This window comes from Sphaerodactylus townsendi, linkage group LG08, assembly GCF_021028975.2.
Source record: "Sphaerodactylus townsendi isolate TG3544 linkage group LG08, MPM_Stown_v2.3, whole genome shotgun sequence".
Classification (NCBI taxonomy): domain Eukaryota; kingdom Metazoa; phylum Chordata; class Lepidosauria; order Squamata; family Sphaerodactylidae; genus Sphaerodactylus; species Sphaerodactylus townsendi.
The window spans coordinates 28,795,699-28,818,533 of record NC_059432.1 but is presented as its reverse complement, the minus strand read 5'-3'; the positions used below and the strand labels follow the sequence as shown (position 1 = coordinate 28,818,533).

Genomic DNA, 22,835 nt, shown 5'->3' with positions numbered 1-22,835 from the left:
GACTTCACAGCAGTGTTTGCTTTTTTACAGGTTGCTTTCCCTTGCTTGTTTACAGTGGTTTTTCTATTTGGTTATACTATAAGCAGCTGTGAATACAATTGTCTTTGGCCTTGCTAGCCCTTCCTGCTTTATGTCGTTGATTTATTTAGATTTTCTGTAAAAGCTGTTCCGAATTTTTAGATTCTTAACGAACATCCTCTCATTCCAGACCCAATTTCGATGGCCATTTCGATGGCATAATACACTGCAATTTTATCTTTCATATCGGTTTAGTAGGGGGAGAGGGGAACATAAAAAGCATCATTTTTAACTCAGAGGAAATATGAACAATCAAATAATTCATTGTGATCTGTTTACTAATGGCAGGTCTTGTGTCAAAGTACTGCATGGGGGAATTGCAGGAAAATATTCTACAAAATAGCACAAAAAAATACTTCTGTGCCTGGTGTTTTAGACTTCTGCTGAAGCGGACTGGTCCTCCCATGATACCCGCTTTGTTTTTCAGAGGTGAAGAGAGGCTTTGTAACCCGGGGCTGTAAATATTTCATAAGCTATAAAATCAACTGTTAGCCTAAGATGTGGCTTCCCTGCTTTCTCTGGTTAGCTGGTTGCAGCTTTAAAACAATGTTTATGAAATTTATTTGGAAAAGAGCCTTGTGATACTCAAACAATATTACATCAACTTGTGTGTTTTTGTTTCTTTCAGACCTTGGCCTTGATCAATATATGGTGAAACGCTACGATGGGAAGGTGAGGATCCTAAACCTCGGGTGCGGGAGGGGGGTGGCCTGTAAAAGTTTTAACAAAGGGTTCGCTGCTCCTACTGTTCTAAATGATACCCTATAGCAACAAGCAAAGTTGTGTTTGGTTTTGAATTGAAGCAGTTCCCCCCCTCGCCCCCCCCCCCCAGCCTCACGGGGATAAAGGCATCCACAGTCATAAGGCTCACAACTGAAGAAGCGGTGTTCTGCTCAGAATCGGGAAATACGCACACATACACACACATCTCTTTCTGGCTGTCTTAGGGATCCTTAGCACTTGACACATTGGCAACTTCCAGATGTGAAATTGTGGCAGAGTTAATGCTAGCAGTTCTCTTTCATAAGTGGATACATATTTTTTCCCCTTTACTGGAATAGTTTCTGCGTAGGAGTAGTGCAATATTTGAAATGGCCCTTCTTCCTTTACATTTCAAAAGGGAAAAATGTCCTGTTTGTCATTTTAACTGTTCTCTCTCTGGACAGCCATAACCAACTTTAACTCCATCCTTCTTTCAGAATTGCTACCATAAGAAAGCGTCATGTAAGAAGGACATAAGGAATCCCAAGCAGTTTTCTGCCTTGTCCTCTTAAGTAGAAGTTCAGTAACATTTACAAGCCAATGAGAGAGTTTACTTGTTTTCCTCCTTTGTTCTTATTGGCTGGCCTTTAATTTTTAATTGAAGTACGTGTTCTTGGTGAGCCTGGTGAACAGGACACCAATCCTATCTTCATAGCTCTGCTTTGTTTCTTGAGTATGCAGGATCATAACCAAGCAATGCGATTCCGGCTTCTTAAATATATCTATACACAAATATGAGATATAACTTTTGGGAAATAATTTTGCACCAGGTGGAAAGCTTGTTGTTTTGCGCCTTTAACTTGTTGACTCCAATAAATTGTTCCTTTCTCTTTTTAGGGCGATTTCTCATGCTGTGTTGTGTGTTTCACTATGCAAAACCTGAATCCAAAATTCATATCCCCCTGAAGGATGCATACATTCATATATAGATTTCTGCTTTGCCCTTAGAATGTATAGTGCCTCGGGAAAGGGCACCGAGTGACATCCTGCTTGTGTCTGCCTTAAAGAGATAAGTGATTGGGTTGGATCCAGTGATCCGTCAGCAGCAGGTAGCGGTCCCCTTCTTAGCAGTCCTTTCCCACCCCTGGGAAGAATTGATTTACGAGTTGAAAGACCCCTGTGGACTCAGGGAGGCTGCTCTGTGGAGAAGCGAAGGGATGACGTGGCCTTTACTGTTTCTCCCATCAGTGGAGCTGGGAAGAAACAAAGAGCAAGAAGTGATTTTTAAACCTCCGTTCCCTTTCTCGGTACTACTCCCTACTTGCTTGGCTATTAGTCTGTGTGGGTCCTGTGACCCCCGGAATCAAGTTTGCCAAGGTGTGAAAGGACAGCTGTAGGGAAGGGAGTGTGGGAAAGTTTCAAAATCCTTGTATCCATGGATCAGGGGATTTAACCCGTTGTCTTCAAATAGAGCTATGCCCTTTTCAGCTCCCTTGAAGATCAAGTGTTAAGAGTTGCAGCATATTCTGCTTAGAGGAGGAGTCTGACTGCTGCTTGTTTATTAACCTGGGATTGGTCATTCGTTCACTCATAATGGCAATGGTGAATTAGTGTATTGTTCAGTTTCAATATCAGTATTGCCCATCAAGGAAGACTCTTGTAAATTTAAGGAAATGAGTTGATAACTTTTTGTATTCTGGCATTGTGCCCTCATATTATTGGTATTATTCTGGTATAATGAGTTGCTTCCTGGATTTTCCTTTGTGTACAGAAACCAAGGGAGTGAATGATTACAATAGTGCAGTACCTTACATGATGGATGTGTGGGTGTGTGAGAGAGAGAGACGGGGGGGAGGGCTGTTAATGTAAAGGAATTCACCCCTTTCTTGGGCAATTAGTCAACACCCATGAACAGGTTACTTTGGGCCATTGACCTACCCTTGTCTAAACTTCATGGCATGAGTGTTCTGTTGTCCTAAAGTGAAAATGATTTCTGTATGGTAATTTTAATTTTTACATGTTAGCAGGTAACTTTCTTAATGTCACTGATTTTCCCTGTGTTCCTCTTTATAACTTAATTTCCAAGTCTGCATCATCTTCTTGTTCCTGAGAGAGATTTTGTTCTGTGATTCCTTTTTTGTAATGTAATACTGATAACTCTTTGGTTTGTTTAATTTTTTGTTCCTGTAACCAAACCTCTGCTCATTTTCTCCCCTTTCTTCCTAACCTTTCCCCCTCTCATCAGGATTTTTGGCAGGTACTGACTTGTCAGCATGTGCTTCTTTCAATCGGTTTGTGCTTCAAATACCATGTGCACCTTCTTTGAAAGGGACAGTCTATACTTATCTTCCCCATTACCTTTAAAAATGGCTTTAAGTTTATTAGAAATAAAAATGGCTTTATTTTAAAACATGGAATAGATAACATTTTCAATTAAAAAACAACAACACAGTTGACCCAATCTTGTGAGATCTCAGAAGCTAAGCAGGGTCAACCCCGGTCAGTGTTTGGAGGGGAATCTTTTAAGGAATAAAAGGGACAGGCAATGGCAAACCACCTCTGACCATCTCTTGCCTTGGGTCACTGCAAGCCAGCTGTGACTTGACAGCAAAAAAAGCAAGAATTTAGTTTTAACCATTTCACTCACAGCACCTTTAGAAAAATCACAAGCAGCTAGATCAGGGGTTCGCACCCTGTGGCTCCGGAGCCTCATGCCGCTCTTTCAGCTAGATGCAACTGAACTAGATGCTAGTTGCCTTTTTCTGATTTTTATGATCTGTCTTTGCTTCACAGTCTTGTTTTGTATAAACAAATCTTGAACACAAATCTTATGTATTACAAATCTTGAAATAAATGTAGTACTGGAACTGTCAGATCTTGCTGGGAGCCCACTCTTCCTGCTGCTTCTCAGAGGGGTGATGGCAGAAAAATGAACAACTTTGTTTCATCAGGCAAGCAGCAGGACATCACTTCCAGGAAAAACCTGGAAGTGACATCATGCCATTTCTTCAGACTTCCTATGTAGTACATTAAATGTCGCCTGTGGGTAGAAATTGACATGAAACCTTGAACAGAGGTGATGAGATAGCAGTATAGAAACTTTCGGCTAAGTAGAATTAATCAGAGTGGAACCTCTTTGAATCTTGGAGAGAATGGCTTCTACCCAACTTCGATTAGCACAGACATTGCGTGGGGGTGATTTTTACTAATCGGCTAATCTCATGAGAATCTTCCATTCCCCGCCCCCGCCCCCCAGTCGCTATTGCTGAGATTCCCCATATACCAGGAGCAGCAGTTTAGAGAATGTGTTGGACTGCCACAGGATGGAGCAATTGGCAGAAATCACACATGCACCATGCCTGCAAAACAGTAGGCAGGACCCAAACCATTAAGTTCTCTGTAACCTGTGAACTTGCATATTGATGAAAAATAACCCAGTCAGAGAAACTGACCTCTCTTTTCTGTATCTCTTATTTTGTGTAATCATTACCTGTCCAGGGACAGACTTTTTTGAGGAAAATTATAGGCTGCCAAAGCCTGTCTAGCTGCCTTGTTAAGCTCTTGTCTTATTAATATGCATTGCCTGTGCTTCCCACCTCAGGATTTTAACTGAAAGGTACTAAGGGAATTAAAAGAAAAGCAGGAGAGTGACAAAAATATGTGTCTAATTAAATGCAGTGATCTTTTCTAAGACTCTCATGCTCTTACATTTGCAGGCCTTTATGTCCAGAGGGCTTTTATACTGCCTTGGGGGTATTTTCAAGAGAGAGAAGCCCTGCATTCTGACTAGTTCTTTTAAATAAGGATGCATAAATTCAGATTACCGCAGTCCTGTGTGAATTGATGTGTTTATATGTTTGTGGAAAAATCAGTAACTTAAGGTTCCCGTAAGGAACTTCCTTTTTTTATATGAGGGATTATGATTTAAGCAAATGGGCATTACTTTAGTAGAAATTCAGCATTTTAAAAAAGACTCTTTTTCAGGGGAAATATCTTTCCTTGGACAGCTGTATTTTGAGGAGGAAGCAATTTCAACTCGTGTAATCACAATCTGTTTTTAAATACTGGTAAATTTTGTTCTTGTTTTTTAGAAAGGAAAATCCCAAATCTTTGGAATTATTGATAAACTCTCAGCCCAAATTTCAGGAAATACAAGTTGTTGTAATGAGAACCCATCGCAAGACTTTTATTGTTTACTTTTGAAAAATCCAAGAGCTTCTCCGGTGCTCACACAAGTTGACACCCTATGAAAAACTGGAGAAAATATGTTGAAGACTACAAATGTTGTTGAAATTAGAAGAGGAGGAGCTACGTGTTCCTTCAGAATGAAATAAAAATCCTCAAGTTTCATATTTTCCCCTTCAGTGTCTACAAACTATCCATAACCCTACAAGTTCTGTTCTTTTGTTGTCTGCTGGAACATAGCTGTAAAGAAGCAGGGGCAAAAGTCAGTTCTGAATGTCCTTTAGGGTTGCCAACAGCAATGGAGATCAATTCACCTTCAGAAAATGGCTGCTGTGGAAGGTGGGCTCTGTGGCATTATACCCCATTGAAGTCTGTCCCCTCCCTCAAACTTCACCCTTCTCAGGCTCCACCCCCCACCCCTCCGGTGCTAAATCTTCAGGTATTTCCAGATCCAGAGCTGACAACCCTAATATCCATCCAACCAGTACCTTTGTCAAAAGATGTGCTACTAGGGGAGAAGAGGAGCTTTTCTATGTCAACCATTGTAGCAGCTGCCATTTGCTAGTAGACCAGCGCTTGCTGGATCTCTGGGCTAGTGCTGAACCCACACATGTAATCCTTGATCTCTTAAGTGTGCTCTGGTGCACACACTTGATTTTGCTCAGGGCACCTGCAAGGATTATTGCAGACTTCCCTAATACAGTCTGCTTCCTTTCAACGAGCTAGAATCGTGGAAGACCGTTCTGCCTGTTTATCTTCTGTAAATTGTACCTTTTCCCAATAAGTACATTCCTCGTTTTTAATTTAATGCCAAGACAGTTTACAGTTCATCCACACCACACTTCCATCATTGATCTTCTGGTTTCTGATGCATACAAATTCATTAAATTCAGAAGGAGCCATATGTACAGTGTCTTCTATCCCCTCTGTTAAAAATGTAAATCACTTTAGGTTTAAGGCAACCAAACCTGGCTTTTTTGAAAGGACGAAAGAATAAGAGAATTCAGGTTACCCTCTAAAGAAAACAGCATTTGAGCAGGAACCATCTGTGAACTTGGAAGATGGTACTAATGGGGAATGCAATATATTCTGTCCCTTTTAAAGAGGCATTTTCCTCTTGCTTTTCTGCAAGGGTTTTCTCCCTTGCATGCTCAGTTCCTACTGCCTGTTGAAGGGTCTTGGGATATTAGTGTCTTGTTTTCATTTTGTTCTTTTCACCTTTTGATTATAGAATGCTAGCCTTGCATTTCAGGGGCAGCTTTTAAAAATGGTGATGGATCCTTACTCTGCTGCTTTTAAAGGGGATACGTGTACATTTCTCTTTCTAGCCTCCGTAGACCACCAGGAGCAGCTCTTCTGCTCAACGCTTTGCTGAACTTGATTGGAAAAGGAAAAGACAGGATAGATTTCCAGATGAGGATTTGTAGGGGTGTCGATATGTCGATCAGCAAGATACCTTTTAGATTTTTTTTAAATTACTAATATGATAAGCACAATGCGCTCTCTTGAAATAATAAACAGTATTCACGGTATTGTAGAATGGTTCAACATTAGCCTCTCAAGAGGTTGGGAAACAGTCTTGCTAATGATCAGTAATAGAGACCCATTAAGCTATATATTAAAAGTCTGTGGGGGTCAGATAGGTTGTTGCCACCGCTGGTACAGCACAGACAGCCACAGTCCCCCAGCTGAGGCCATCCCCTTTCTTTCTTGGGCCACTGGGGATTTTCAGGTTTTTTTTAAAAAAATTGGCAGTTGAATATAGTTGTATTGATAGAACAAAATGTGTAGCAGGTTGTAACACTGGCCCCTTCCGCACACGCAGAATAATGCGTTTTCAAACCACTTTCACAACTGTTTGCAAGTGGATTTTGCTATTCCGCACAGCTTCAAAGAACACTGAAAGCAGTTTGAAAGTGCATTATTCTGCATGTGCGGAAGAAGCCACTGTAATGATAATCGGTTGCTTTTTGAAAAAAATAAATAAAAAGCCCCCAGTGGTGAGGAGGAAATGGCTGCCATAGAACCAGTGTCAGGAAAAATGGCTGCCGTATAGGTGGGAAAATCCAAACATTTCCATCCACTCATTAGCCCTCCCAGCTTTACTACAGTCTTTCCCAAAATTTTGGAGCAAAGCAGGTTTAAGAAAAGCTGGGTGAAAACCCTAGAAGGTAAAGCCCATGCACTATGATGCTGTAGGGAAACAGGAAAAAAGTCCACCTCCCAATACCATTGAACCCAACCACGGCAGATAACCCATGTGGAACTGTCCTGTGGTTTGAATCCATCAGAAAGCATACAGAGCTCTGTTGGTGGAACATGGCTTCCTGGCCTTTTCCTTCCTGCTGCCAGCAGATATTTCTCTTCCTACCCCCAGAAAGCAGATTCATGTTGTCGCTGAGGGTGGGATGTGGCACAGGGACTGCAGACAAGAAGGGAGAATCAGTGAAGTATGATTCCATTTGCACAAGCAAACATTCTGAATCAAACCCTGGATCTCAGCAAAAGGGATTGTGCTGTCAAAATAAAGCAGGAAATGATCCTGATATCACCCTACTGGACTGATGGTTTCAGTGTGAAATATTGTTTGAGTAAAGCTGATTCAAAGAAAGTGTGGTGTGGTGGAATTACATTCAACCTATCTAGAGATTATCGTTTTTACAATTGTAAAACAGAATATCTTACTTGAGATTATAATTCCACCTCTGACACCCTGAGGAAAACAAAGTGTTGAACTACTGATAAAAAGTCATACGTGGTTTCACAGAACTTTTTTAGGCAGATCCTTGCCATTAATGAACGAGCAACTTCCAATGTAATCTGATGCCCAAATATACGTTTGAAGACCTACCTCAGCAAAGCTTTAGAATGCAGTCTTCAATCATTTACTTACTTGGTTCACTTATTTTTTCTCTCCGGGGCAAAATACTGAGGCTGTGTATGGTCATTAAAAGCATAAAATGTGTAGAAATGTAACTTTTTAAATCAATAGTTCTATATCAAGAAGCATGAACCTCTCTTACTCCCACAGCTGTGTAGGGGCAGAGTTGGTAATTACCTGTCCTTTTGCAAGCCAAGAAGTAAATTTTTCCAGGGCTTCAAAGCCATGGTTGAAAAGGCCTGCTGTTCTTGTTAGTTTTGATGAGGCACTTTTGAATAGACATTTATGAAACAATGTTGTGTGCCTTTGTATACTTAATGTGTTGACCAGGAAGATGAGTGATACTTTAAAGTGTTTACCTCACACAATTTTAAATTAACACCCATTAAAATATCACATCACTGAGCTGATGAGTCAAAGGAAATTTTAAAAGGCCTATCTGTCTCTCTTTATCTGTGGGAGGTAAATAGTGATATATAGTGATTATATAGTGTCTTGGACAAGGATGGCTCTTTACTGTGTCTACACGTCATGTCTTCACACTAGGAAAGAAAAATAATACCTTTCTGATAAAAGAGGTGCAAGTAGAGTAGACTCTTGAAATTCCTGCATTGACATCAGTAAAGGTTGCCAGTTCTGAGCCAGCTGAGTTTTCAACCTTTAAAATGTACGTTTTGCCTCTCAATATTTCCTGTCCTTACAGCCTTTTTCATTCTACATGTGTTTACTGGGAAAGAAGTCTCACTGAGCTTAATGTCTCTTACTCCCAAGCATGTGCACGGGACTGTATCAGTAGTTGTCAGTGAGAAAGATCTTGGTGTCTTGCCAAGTTGAGCGTGGTCAATAGGGACTGAAAGAGAATGGCATTACAGCAAACCGAAATATATGCACAATCTTAAGCACTCATTTTTCACGGACTGCATGGCTCTAAAGCGCAAAAAAAAGTTGCCCTAAGTCTTTAATTATTCAACTTGGGTGAAAAGTATCTATTTCGGTAAACGTACAACAATGAATAACGCTATGGGCTCAACCCCTCCCTCCCCCAATGATTTATGTAGCTTTGGTGAAGGAAATCGTACAATGTTTGCTTAAGATAAAGGGGTATTGAAGCATCAACATTAATGGCATGGAGTACATCTCTGAACATTCACCTTCCTTCATGTTGCAATTCAAATAGTCAGTTTTACATGATTGTTCGTGAAACTTCCTGAGGTGCACCAATGCTGCTTATTAATATGCAAGTAGAGTTTTTAAAAATATACAATAACATTCTGTGAGGTTTTTGTTGTGCTTTCAAAAATCCATGCACTAATGACTTTTGACTAGGATTGTCATATGTCTATAATTCTTACGTATTAGTATTTGGGGAGTACCAACCATCAGTAGGAAATGTGTTAAGGATGGAGTTTTGTGCATATAGTTTCTGAATTCAGAATTGTGCATCTAGTCCGCCTTCAGTTAGTTATGATTTCCTTTTAGAATATATGGATTGAAGATCTTCTGCAACAGCGATATCAAGTATGCGTATAAAAAGACTAACACATTATCTGACAAGGGCAAATATTACATATCCTTGGGATATGTTGTATTTGGCAGATTCCTCTGAAAACTTAAATTTCCAGTTTGGAAAATCAAAGTCTGGGGGTGACATATTTTTCAGTGCTTCACAGTTCAACTAATTGAAACAGTATGAATAGAAAGAGTGATTGCATTGAACCCCTCTGGTATCATAGTCCTTCTGCTTCGTGGATGTGATAAAGGACCAGACTCTAATGTGTCATATTAGAAGGAAGCAATCCTATTTACAACAGATGCCAGCTTCGAAATCTTTAATACTTCCAAAGTTACATCAGTCAATATACTACTTGAACCGATAGTGCAATGTACCTTATAACTGCCAACAAAATAGAATAACTGCTGCATATCTACAAATATGTGACTGGGAGGCATATGCATAAAATTAAGGCAGAATATTTCACATCCTTGTGCATGGATTTTTCCCCTTTGTAGAGATGTAGAATTGTTCACAATTGGATTTACAGTCCTGATTTGAGTGTTCTACAGTTTAGTAACAAAGTCTGATCTTAAGCTTTGGGTAACTGAGAGTATTAGATTTCTTCTTTTATACTGGTAAGGAGGTACAACCCTTCCTGATCACAACAAGGGCAAGACAGGTTTTGTCTCCCTCTTTCATTTTTCATAGAGTGCCAATCCTGACTTTGCATTTCTTCCTTAGGGTACTGTTTTTCTATCATATCAATGTGCATTTCCCCTCCCCCTTCCCTGGTGTAAAATATATCAGTGGTAATATCAGAACCTTAGAAAGCAACCATTCACTTGGAAGCATTATCTTTGGTTAACCCATCTCACACCAAAAAAATGGTTTTCAAAAGCTGATTTTCTGTTGGTTTTTGACATCTAGGCTCTTGTTCTCTTCCCTTCTTAAAAACAGCTGTTCACTCTTCTTGCATGGTTCATGTACAGCCACATCTGCAAGAAGCATTGTTTTGATTTGTTTCACTTAGCTGATGGTCTGAATCCGTTTGACGGAGCTTGAGTTGTACCTTTCTGTCTATGCATATTGTTGCTTGTAATGGTGTATACAATGAATGGACATTCAACAGAAGTGTATCTCTGTATGCTTGTATGTATGCTTGAGCCTAACAGGATATTAATACCCTTAAGAAAATGTATTGTATACTAATGGATTGCCTTTCTTGCCTTCCTTAATATATTGTGAACTTCAGAACACACTCTGAGCAGCCCTTGATTTGAACAGGCAGAAAATCGAAATTAGCTGAACTGCTCTTCGGAATTGCTGCCCCATCCCTCTTGGATTAATATTTCCACTTTTTGAAAACTTTCCAAAGCAGGGTATTTGTTCCCTTTCTTGATTCGATGGCCAAATAATCAAATTCTCAGAATTGGCTTGGCATTCAGATGCAAAAAGGACCTGCAATTGAAAGGACGTGCTGAAGTTCCCTTTACTAACTATTGGGCCATCCTCAGGGTTTATGGGACCTGCCACAGGTGTGGTTTGGTGACACTACTTCTCTCCCCCCCCAGCTCCCCCCCATATAAACAAAGCCAAGTAGTCCATTCAAGAATTCCTTAAACAAAGTACCAAGCATTCTGATGAAGAGTGTGGCAGGGCTAAGGTGGAGGGTAAGTGATATCTATGGGATCAGGGGTGGGGGGCTTGCTTTGCCTGGGACCCATGCCCAGGTATCTCAGTCTCCTGCCCTGGGTGACTCAGCACATGTTGATTCATACTGATGATAATAGGAGCATTTGGGAAGCTGTGTACTCAACACTAACAATTTGCATTTTACAGTTCTGTTTATCCCTGTTTACGTTCTGGTTTTGTTTTTGTTGGTTTATTTTTTTTTAAACGTCTTTCATTCGATTTCAAGTGTGGAAATGCATTTTGCTTTGAGAGAGTATTGCAGGAAGGATAATCAGTCAAAGATGATATTTCAATTCAGTATTATGCACAGGAGAAACTGAATCTTAATAGACAGTGCTCAAGCCATTGACTTTATGTCTGTAAAATTAATAGAGTTGGTAGAATTTCAGGGGGACTAAGAAGGTGTTCATTCGGAATGTGGCACTCAGGACTTCCAATGCCAGCCTGCATGCTGTGTTCTGATCAGTTTTTGCTACTGATGGTGTTTTTGCTACTGATTGGGTGTTGCTGTGGCCCTCAGTGTAAGGAAAAACTAGATAATCAACTCTAGCAAAAAAAAAAAATGAACGTAAGATTTTTTTCTAATAAAATAATAATTAATCACTTCTGTTGCCTTGGTCCGATTGTCATGGTTTATCCTCCCTTAAATGTATAAAATTAGCTAGAATAAGAAAGTTCAGCCTGATTATTGGTGGGGGCTTCTTCCTGTCTTTTACTCAGCAGAGTTCTCTTTCAAAACAGCACTGTAGTGATTTTTAATTTCAAATATGCTCCGGGGGTGGGGGGAATTGTATTTCTAACTCAACAAAAATGCACTTGAGGGAAAAAATCCCACTGAAATTAAAGCTTGCATGTTAAGTTCATGTTAATATCCTAAAAAAATTCTGTGTTCCTTTTTAAGTTTAAAGTGGAAGAAGAATAGGAATAGAACAGCATTATGTGAAATCTGCTCAGATTTGGCAACCTCAAGAGATGGGGTTGCCAACCTCCAGGTGGAGGCTGAAGATCTTTGATTTCATGCAATAGGGATCAGTTCATCTGGAGAAAATGGCCTCTTCGGAAGGTGGGATCTATGGCATTGCAGCCCAGTGAAGTCCCTCCCTTCCCCAAACCCCACCCTCTTCAGGCTCCATCCCCAAAATCTCCAGGCATTTCCGAAGTTGGAGCTGGCCTTCCAGGGTCCCTCTATGTGGACTTCATGCTAAGGGTCCTGCAATTGATCCTTACTTAGATTGGTACCACATCTATGAACCTGCTTTAAGGAGAACTTCTGAGCTTTTTACTGTAATCTTAAGGAACAGAATTCCAAAGAACTTGGTGACTAGTTTGGGGATATCCTAGGATGTGTTACTTGAATAGTCCTTTCCCATGCTGCACAACCTACTCCTTACTTGAAATTCGCAGAGTTTGTGATAAGGTGCACGAATTGTGCATTAAAAAGAGGTCAAGAATTCCCAAGCAGTTTACATCCCGGCAAGGACATAGGTAAGGGGGGGGGGTTTCTCAGGTTCAACCCCCCCATTCATGTCTGAAGCTCCGCCCACCCGTTTGTGGGTTTTTAAAACATTTTAGTGTTTTTTTTGTTTTTGGCCTGCAGGAGGCGCATTGTTTAAGCTAGCAGCACCAAACTTTCAGGGATTGTTTGGGGACTCTCTCGATGATACTACCCAGGTGTGGTGAGGTTTGGTTCAGGGGGTCCAAAGTTATGGACTCCCAAAGGGGTGCTCCCATCCTCCATTGTTTCCAATGGGAGCTAATAGAAGATGGGGGCTACATCTTTGAGGATCCATAACCTTGGACACCCTGAACCAAATTTCACCAAACCTGGGAGGTATCATCAGGAGAGTCTCTTACTAATACCACCCAGGTTTTGTGAAGTTTGGTCCTGGGGTCCAAAGTGATGGACTCCCAAAGGGGATGCCCCATCCTCCATTGTTTCCAATGGGAGCTAATAGAAGATGGGGGCTACACCTTTGAGGGTCCATAACCTTGGACACCCTGAACCAAATTTCACCAAACCTGGGAGGTATCATCAGGAGAGTCTCTTACTCTTACAGATACCACTCAGGTTTTGTGAAGTTTGGTCCAGGGTGCTGAAAATGCTCTCAGCTCAGCTTATGATTTGGATGCATTTCTCATTTCCCAAAACGTGTTATTCCAATTGATGTTTGTCTCTCTCAACATTTATACCATCTCTCCTGGACAAAAATAAGCATTGTATCACCTTGGGAGTTGGTGGGTAAACCTAGGTGTAATTACAAATTGCATATTTCATCTACTGTTTTCCTTAGTGGCTTTGGGAATTGGTCTAATTTTACCTTAAATTTTTGGTAGATCATCTCCAATTCACTAAGTATAGTCAGCTCTGCTAGACAGAAAGGAGATATGAGTCTTGCTAGGTTTTTGGAGCACTGACCATTAACATCTGCAAGAACTTACAGTAACATGAACAAGTTAATTGCTCCCAATTTTCCTTGCTCTTCAAATGTAATCAAAGCTATGATGTTTTCAATAAGCTTTAAGTGTCACTGCTTAACAAATTGTCTTTCCTTTATCTTGTATATGATGGGATCCTCGCTAGACAGAGGTAACAGATGGGGGACAGTTGTATAACTGGACCCTGGTGTGCTATTGGTGGTGTCTCTTGTTCCCCGAAACTGCTCCTCAACTTAAGCTTGCAATTTCTGTGCTTCAGTTCCTGCATGTTTTGATGTACATTAACCACAACTAGACTTAATCCTTTAATGTTTTTTCTTTCCCTTGTGTGTGCGTGTGTGCGTGCGTGTGTGTGTGCGTGTGTGTGTGCGTGTGTGTGTGTGACATCTTCTAACACTTCTGAAGTAGTACCAGTTTGAAAATGTCGGCCCCATCCTCTAACTCACTGTGTACATCCTTTTAAAGCTGCAAAAATGTGAAATCGTTGTGTGTGTTTAGCAATTAATCCAGTGAGTGAGGAAACAAGGGGGAGGAGTTCGCCTAATCAAAAGGGCTCTGTTCTCATTAAATTGGTTAAGAGTAATGATTGGCCTCATTGTGGCCTTTACAGACATAATGGTGTCAATCTTTTAACCAAGGTAAAAAGATCAGGCAGTGGGCCACAGGCTCAGACACTCCCTCCCCCTTGTCGTCGCAATTTCTCCCATGTCTTTTGTGTCTGGTGTGTTTAATGATGGAATTGCTGTATGTATGCACTGATGCACATGGTTAATGCTGATGAGGTTTCCTTAAAACCGTGGCCTGCAAACCTACAAACCATGTTTATCATTTCAGCATGGCCATGGATCACTCCACAAAGGAAGGAGGGAGCCACAGCTGAATGCTCTGATGGCCTTTTGTGTTGGTAGTGTGCAGATATTAATATCCCTGGCCTTGTAGAGCCAAAGGGACCTTTGCCCTCTCCTTTATGTCAGGCATGACGGGCAAGGAAAACCAGCAGAGAAAGGTAGACATCAAAATGGAATAAGTCCTTTTTCCTTCATTGAGGTCTCCTTGGAAATTTTTGTTTTTCCAGGGAACTGTTCCTTCCACTTGCTCTCATGCTGTTGGCTTAGATACCCTCCGCCTAATAGAAGGCTTATTGCTTGTCTTTAAGGAGAGAAAGCAAAGAATGGCTGGCAGTTGGTCTTCCTTCTGGTGCTGGCTAGTGCTTTCTTCTTCCCCTCCTCCCTCGGAGGATGTCTAGTGCTGCCTCTTGCTCCTTACTGATCCAAGAAGAAAAGACTCCATTAAATGCAAGATGGATGTTTTACGCCTTTTCTCATTGGTTCTTGGCTCTTCCCGTCTTTCTGAACTATGTGATCATCTCTGCCCCTTCATTATGAGCAGCAAAAGAGGCTCGCTCCATGACACAAGCACTATTGGATCCCCATCTGCTCTGACTAGGGTCTGGAGGAAAGTCTGTAGGTGTATGCTGCAAAAACTGCTCTGATGGAAAGGTGCAGGTTAGGAGGCCATGCCACTGGTTTCAGGAGGAGGCCATGTTTAACATTAACCATGGCTTGCATCAGTGTAATACAAAACCATGGTTAACATCAGCCACTGCTGCCCACTTCTAGTCTTAACCATGCTTAAGAGATAGGCAGTATTCTGTCTGCATTTAAATCTGTATCACAACAGAAGTTACTGCTTTGTAAAATTTCAGTGGGAAACTTATTTTAAAGCATGTGTGGGATTTGGTTGCACAGAACCGGAAGGCACAGTCCCTTCTGATGATCAAGGTACATCTGACAGATTTGAAGGCAGGAAAGGTATTGTATATGATAATAGGGAGAATGTATTGAGGAAAACAGATAGTTAGAGGCAACAATAGTAGTTATATGAAAACTGCAGCCCGATTTTCACTGCTGGTTGTTTGACTGAATGTATTTTCTCTTTCCTCTTGGGAATGTGGTGCCTTGGATTTTTTTGGAAACAGAAAATCTCCCAGGAAAGAGAGAAGTTTGCAGACGAGGACAGCATATTCTATGCCCTTGGAGAATGTGGTCTGATCTCGTTTTCAGATTATATCTTCCTCACTACCGTCCTTTCTAGTAAGTACATGGCTCCTTTGCTGCTTTTTTACAACTGTTCTGTTTGGTTTTCTAAGATAAATCTTCAAGGGACTGCAGTCAATGGTTGCATAGTACACTTGATGTCCTAGAAAGGGTCTGTCTAAACTAGAGCTGCTTCGGTTTTCATTTTATTCCAAATATGGTGTACGGTGCTATGGTAAGATCCCTTTTCACAAGTTAAAGCGAATGTACGTACAGTACAGTGTATGGTGTACATTTCTCATGTTATGTCCCTCAAACCTACAGACGAGCACGTGTTTTCGAATTCCATATTTATCCAGCTGTCACTTTTTAAATTTTTTATTAAAGTATCTTTATTATGCAAATAAGAAAATTAAAGACAATATATTAAAAAGGTAAATTTCTAGAAGAAGAAAAAAGAAAGAAAAGTACTATATGTATACTCCTTACCGTCTCCACATATATAGGAGTAATAAAACTGTATAGGTAAAGAGTAAACTAACAATTCAGTTTTGAAAAGAGAGAGAGAATAGAAAGAAAAAATACCACTCCAAGTCAGAAAGGCATTTCTCTATTCAATTAACAGATACTTTAGTTGTATCTAATTTCGTTATATTGATTTCCAACCTTCCACAACATTAGTGTTATCTACATTTCTACAGTTAATTAACTCTAATATAAAACTCTGTATTCTTAATTACTCTTAAACTATATCAAGCTTTCCAAGTTTGCTCAAATGTGCCTTGATTTTTCAGCAACCATGTGAATTTGTCCATTTCGTTGAGATCTTTCATCGTCTTTCACTTTTAAAGGAAATATGTGTCGGCAGCATATGTACGTGAATAAGAGCTAAGAGTGACTGATCAGGCAGCACAAGTGATAGGATTCCTCAAAGTGCTGGATATCTGTTATTTGAATGGGAGTGAAGCAGAGGCGTTTCTAGGCAAACTGGCGCCCGGGGACAAAACCTGAGTTTGGCGCCCACCCCCACCCTCATATGGGCGGTCACCCTCCCACACTACACCCAAACAATGATTTTTTTTTGCACCAGCTCGCAAAACACACACCCCCCCCCAGCAAAACATACATGGCTCTCTCCCCACCAACTCTCTTTCCTAATTTTATCCTCACACCAACCCTATGAGGTAGGTTGTTAATCTGAGAAACAGCTCCAAGCCAGTACAAGTGGGTATTAAACCTCTCGAGGCCACCTCACCCGCCACCAGCAGACACCCCCAGCATTTTACCTCCAAATACATAGTTTCAATATATTTTGATGTTGAATATGACATTTGTTGAAAACATTGGCTCTAACTCGATAAAGGCAGGCTCACTTAAAAAGGGGACGTGGCTCAGTGATAAGAGTATCAGCTTTGCATGCAGCAGATTCCAGGTTCAGTCCTTGGCATTAAAGGGAACAGGCAGTGAGTGAGTTACTGGGGCTCCGAAGCATTAAAGCATTAAACATGCATTCATGTTCTTGGCTGCACACAGTGTGCGTATATCAGTAACTATCAATTTCACAGTGCTACTGGGAGAAAAAGCCGAGGCATCAAAACCGGGGTTGGGGGTGTCAGCAGTTCCTTGTGAACTTACTTCATGGCTAAGGTGCAGGGTGGGGAAGTGTTTAACCCCCAGTAAATGAGTGGGAACTAAAGTGCAAAATTTTATGAGAATGAACTGATAGAACATGATACACAGCTGCCTCATAACTTAGGAAAGATTGTTGTATTCTGTGTTCCTTGTTCAGGACTCCAATTTGATAGTCAAGAATGAGTTCAGAAGGCTCCGTCGCTCTTCATGATACCATGAATATCATGATTCCAGCATAACATGAATACTGGTTGTGGAGGGTTTTCTGGGCTGTGTGGCCGTGGTCTGGTGGATCTTGTTCCTAACGTTTCACCTGCATCTGTGGCTGGCATCTTCAGAGGTGTATCACAGAGGGAATGCCAGTCACAGATGCAGGCAAAAAATTTAGGAACAAGATCCACCAGACCATGGCCACACAGCCCGGAAAACCCACCACAACCAGTTGAATCCAGCAGTGAAAGCCTTTGACAATAACATGAATAACTGAAATGGGAAATGTGCAGAATGTAGTTCAGAAATTATCTGGGAGAGATGATTAAAGCATCCACAGATGACCATTTGGATGTAACATTTCTGCAATGAGCATTGCCACAATTTGTATTGGAGAATCAAAAGATCAATAATGGAAGCTTCTGATGGAGGAGAGCACTTCCTAGTTGGAAATTAAATTAGCTTCCTTTCTGGGAAAAGTACTTTCTAGTGAAAACCCACATACCTTTCCATCCAACTGAAATCAAGGCTATTTGCCAGAGGCTTGTCGGAATTGTGCCAGGGCCTTGGATTTGGCTGTGAAGGTAGTGGGCTTCAACCAGAGATGGGATCCAGCAGGTTCTCACAGGTTCCCGAGAGTAGGTTACTAATTGTTTGTGTGTGCCGAGAGGGGGTTACTAATTGGTGATTTTGCCACGTGATTTTTGACTTAGTTATGCCCCTCCTCTCAGCAGTAGCGCGCAGAACTTGAAGCAGTCTAGCAGGAGGTGCACCGGCGTGCGTGGCGGCCTGCGCCTGCATGCATTTGTTTCCCGCCCAAGGACCGGCGCAGCGGCTGCATCCTTGCCACAGCCCGCCCAGGAATGCCCCTCCCCCATAATGCCCGGCCATGCCCCCGTCGTGCCCTGCCCAGCCCCATTGGCGCTACGCCACAGTTTGAATCCCACCACCATGGGAACCTGTTACTAACATTTTTGGATCCCACCACTGGCTTCAACCAATGGATTATCAGATGCTCAGGTGGGTTGTGAAGCCATGTGACTCCACAGAGCTTTGGTATTGTGTTGATTTTGTTCTGGCCAGACATACAAGTGGTGCGCTTATATAGAAAGCCATGCTTCCTGCCTCTGTTTGCATTCATGCAAGATGACAGGGCTAGGTGGTTTAGTGGTGGGAACAATGCCTTCTTGGCTTGTTTGTCGTCACTGCATATGGATGGTGCTTGGTTTGTATTTCCCACGCCAGCTGCCTACAGTCCTGGCCTTGATGTTGATGAGGTATAACATTGGACCCCCTTTTCCTATTGCATGATTTGGGGTGGGGGGGAGGCACCTGCCAAGCAGCTCAGTCTGTTTACGATGAGTCCTAAGTCTGAGAAGAGTGAAGATTTCTGGTTTAGCATGATATTACAAATGGAACTGTTTTCATTTGGTCTTATAGCGCTTGTTAATTTGTTCTGAACTGTGATAACCCAATTAGTTACTGCCTACAATGAAATGATTAGTTACTGCTTGTAGTAAAATAAGCCGTTAGCAGCAAAATAAATAGAATGTTAATTAATACAGTATTGAGTATTGAAATGTTAATAAGCTGCTTATTTGTAATTGTGGGATGTTTAGGTGGTTTTTTTTAAAGAGCTCAAATTAGTTCAAGAACAAACATACTTGGAAGATGGCTACAATACCAATAGAATCCTCTGCAGATGGCGAATGGCCAGAGCTGGTACAGCAGTGATTGTGGCAAATTGAGACGGCCGCTGCTATATTTATGTTCAATTTTTAATCTTCTCACCATACAGTTTTTACATTACTCAGCCCAACTACGCTAGTCTGTGAAACCTAATTACAAGCGAAGATAATTGAAATGCCAAAAATTAAGATATTTGATGCTATCAGCTGCAGTTGTTTTACCAGTGCTCTCCCTCATGCTTAAGTATATCGGCCCATCCTCTGTGGCTCCCTTGTGATGCCTCTTCTGAAAACGATGGTGTTCCCCCTCTAAATGGGCCTCCATAATCCTAAGGGTCAGGTTATAGGTATAAATCCAATAAACCTGAGGAAATTGGTTCCAGTTATTCTTCCGGCTGTTAACAGCCGCTCTCATCAGCTGTCCAATGCTTAAATAAGACTCATTTGCATTTCGCAAGCATGGAGCTGTTTGCGTGGTGCATAGGAAATGAAGCTTGTCATCATATTTTATTTATGAGTAATTTTCTCCTCTTGTGTGGTCTGTTTTTGCTAGTCTGAGGTGTGCTTTGGAGGAAAAATAATTTCCCCCCTGAAATGTAATAAAGCAACATTATAAAATTGTCAGTACTTCTGTTAAAGGCTGCTGCAGCAAAATGGCTTGCTTTAGTCGCTTCCCAACGTGACTTTTTTATCAGCATGAATTTTCGCAGTGTTGAGGTACAAGGTGAAATGTTCATTTTACATCTTCAAACACAGGGTGTAAGAAATGGCATTTTACCCATTTTATTGAGTGTTGGGAATGACAGTGGGAGGACAGGATTGGTGTTTTCCTCTTGCTTTCGTATAAAGATATTTACCCAAAAGAGGTCAGCCATGCTTGGGCTACTTAGACATTACAGCCATTCCGCTCTGTTAAATTATTTCTTTTCATGAGCGGTTGTAAGTGGAATGGAGCCCCTGGTTCCACACAAGAATAAATTCAAGTACTGCATTTCCCATAGAAATCCCGCAGTGTAGCCGAGTGAGACCCTACTGTATGTTTATAATGAAGCAAGGTATGTAAATTCTGTCTAGCAAAGGCTTTGCTTCTCGCTGCAGTTGTCCCTTTAAATTTCATTACATCCCTCTCTGTTTCACAGCAGGAGAATATCCGCTACTCTGTGCTCAGTTATTTCCTGTAAACTCCCCAGAGTTAACAGCATTCCAAGATGGATGCTGAGTCACTTTTCTGGGGCAGGCAGGTGGGCTAGGCTTTGGTTACACCTTTTCTTTGTATAGCCAACATGTACTGCAAGTTGTGTAATAATGATCTTTTTACTGTATTTGGAATTCATGACACACACCGGTTTTATGCCTAATAAAGGATTTGGATTTGGTATAGCCAACATGACTGATGGTTCTTAAGCTTGCTATTACCTTTCTAGAGGGGTCTAACAGAGGCAATGTTGCTTTATTCAGGTATGTTCCATTAGTACGAAATTATATAAATAAAGAGCAGAATCTTATAACAGATAAAATAATCATACTTCAATAGAAAGTTGAGGGATAGGTCAGTGATGGCAACAAGAATAGCCCAGGAATGGTAGGAGCAGCAGTGGCATAGTGGTTAAGAGCAGGTGTACTCTAATCTGGAGGAACTGGGTTTGATTCCCCGCTCTGCCGCCTGAGCTGTGGAGGTTTATCTGGGGAATTCAGATTAGCCTGTACATCCCAGCACACGCCAGCTGGGTGACCTTGGGCTAGTCACAGTTCTTTGGAGCTCTCTCAGCCCCACCTACCTCACAGGGTGTTTGTTGTGAGGGGGGAAGGGAAAGGAGTTTGTAAGCCCCTTTGAGTCTCCTTGCAGGACAGAAGGGGGGGGGGATATAAATCCAACTGCTGTTCTTCTTAAGCTGTTCTCCTGGAAATGTAGTGATATAGTTAGATGAGAGCCACATAATTGTTATGGAAGGTTAATGGAGGCTGTTCCCATGTGTCTGCTTCATCCTCTTATCCATGCTGAAATACTACCTTGCAGCTCCTTAGAAAAGGGACAAAGGTAGAATCCAAGATGTCTACTAATCTTTGTTATTTTAGTATAATTTATAGTATAGTTTAATTGGATTTTGTTTTTCCTCATTCACCTTGTGGGACAATTTTCAAGTGTTCTAGAGTTATTAAAGATTAAGTGGTCTGTTAGGGTTTCAATGGTTGAGTAGCTCTTCCAAGTAATTAAATATATGAAGTATGAAAATTTTAGGAAAGGGTGCGCCAGAAAAGTGTTTTAGGAATTGTGATGTAAATCGTATTGAATACAGCTGGCGGGTGTTGGAATGTACAGGCTAATCTGAATTCCCCAGATAAGCCTCCACAGCTCGGGGAACCACACCTGGTTCCTCCAGATTAGAGTACACCTGCTCTTAACCACTACACCATTGAGGAGGGATTCAACCCTGGTATCCTAGTCTGACACTCTGACAGTCAAACCACACCAGCTGTAGCATAAGAGAGAAGCGGCAAACTGTTCAAACTGAAGAATACATTTTTAAAACATTTCCTTTGATTTCTTCTCCATTTCAAAATAGTTGCCCAATGTTGTTTGGGCCTCTCTCCAGTTCAATTTGGAAAATGTTGCGTGGGGCAGAAGTGCAGCGCCTCAGAGTATATCTCACAATGTGTAGAATATTAAGTTCTTGCCAGAGCATCTGATCCCAAAGGGGGGGGCGGGGAGGGGATGATTATTACTGCTTATTTACATTCTACTTTGCTATTTCCATGCTTCATTTAAAAGCAGAAGTAAACTGTAATATTACCAGAGGGAGGTGGAATCATTGTAGCTTAGCACCATGTATCCCTCATTCCAAGTGCTGGACTCTACATTTAGCATTAGGAATCGTCTCTGGTGATCCTTTTCCTACAGCTGACGTTGGGTTAATGCTAGAGAGAGGTGAAATAATTCTCTGGGACTATGACCCAGTTTAGGCTGATTGTGCCAGATTTAAAATGGACATTATGATTTTCTAGAGGGAAGACAGTTAAAAATATTCCACTGAAATTTTAAAATGCCTTGTATAGGAAAACACAAAAAATCCCTTCTTGGTTTTGACTGGAGGCATCCAAATGGCCATGAGAAGGCCAGGCTACTGCAGTAGGTTTGTTTGTTTGTTTGTTTGTTTCATTTTGAGTTCATTGTAGAATTGCAGCTTGATGGTGGCAGTTGTTGGCCTATAAACGGAGCTTCCATTCTGAGCAGAATAGCACCATTATTTTAATACGACATGTATTTTAAAATCCTATTCATCGAATTATATTTGTATTTACATTGGTGGTTTTCTTTTTATGTTGTTATAAGCCACCTGAGCCTTGCGTGTGGCTGGGGTAGGGCGGGATAGAAATAAAAAGTACAGTAAAGCTATTGGGCAGTAATTCCCTCCACCCCCTTCAAAATGTTACACAAAGAGTAACAGGACAGATATTCGGACATTTTTGCCTTTATCTTTATAGAATAGTAGCAGTTACCTGGTGGTTCATTCTGGTGCCTTCAGTATGTTGGTTTAGCATAGGGCTCCCCCCCCCCCTTCTGTGGTGCTGGAAAAGGACTTTGATGGGAGGGGTGTTTTCCTGCACGGAGTTCACTGGTACTTACTTCCAAGGAAACATTGCCTGGGCTATAACCTTTTCCCCCAATGCAAAAGCTTGTTCCTGCCTTAAGCGGTTGCCAGTGTTCCTGTGTGTACTCTGGGCAAAAATCTTGCATTGTCTTCTTCCAACTGTGCAACCTGCACTTCCACATTGCCAGTTATCACAACCTGTTTGCTTTT

The 22,835-nt window shown here is 41.3% G+C and overlaps 1 protein-coding gene across 4 annotated transcripts in view; it reads left to right on the top strand.

The window, feature by feature from the left end:
• The window catches only part of MICU1 (mitochondrial calcium uptake 1), a 150,078-nt gene that overhangs the window by 60,384 nt on the left and 66,859 nt on the right, over positions 1–22,835 (top strand). Inside the window, exons 5-8 of one of the 4 annotated variants that reach the window (XM_048505387.1) lie at positions 707–750; positions 3,026–3,037; positions 13,615–13,620; positions 15,448–15,562. In XM_048505387.1, coding sequence (XP_048361344.1) covers positions 707–750; positions 3,026–3,037; positions 13,615–13,620; positions 15,448–15,562 — 177 coding nt within the window. The remainder of the gene's footprint in view (positions 1–706; positions 751–3,025; positions 3,038–13,614; positions 13,621–15,447; positions 15,563–22,835) is intronic. The other 3 variants (XM_048505389.1, XM_048505388.1, XM_048505390.1) reach the window with 3 other exon arrangements.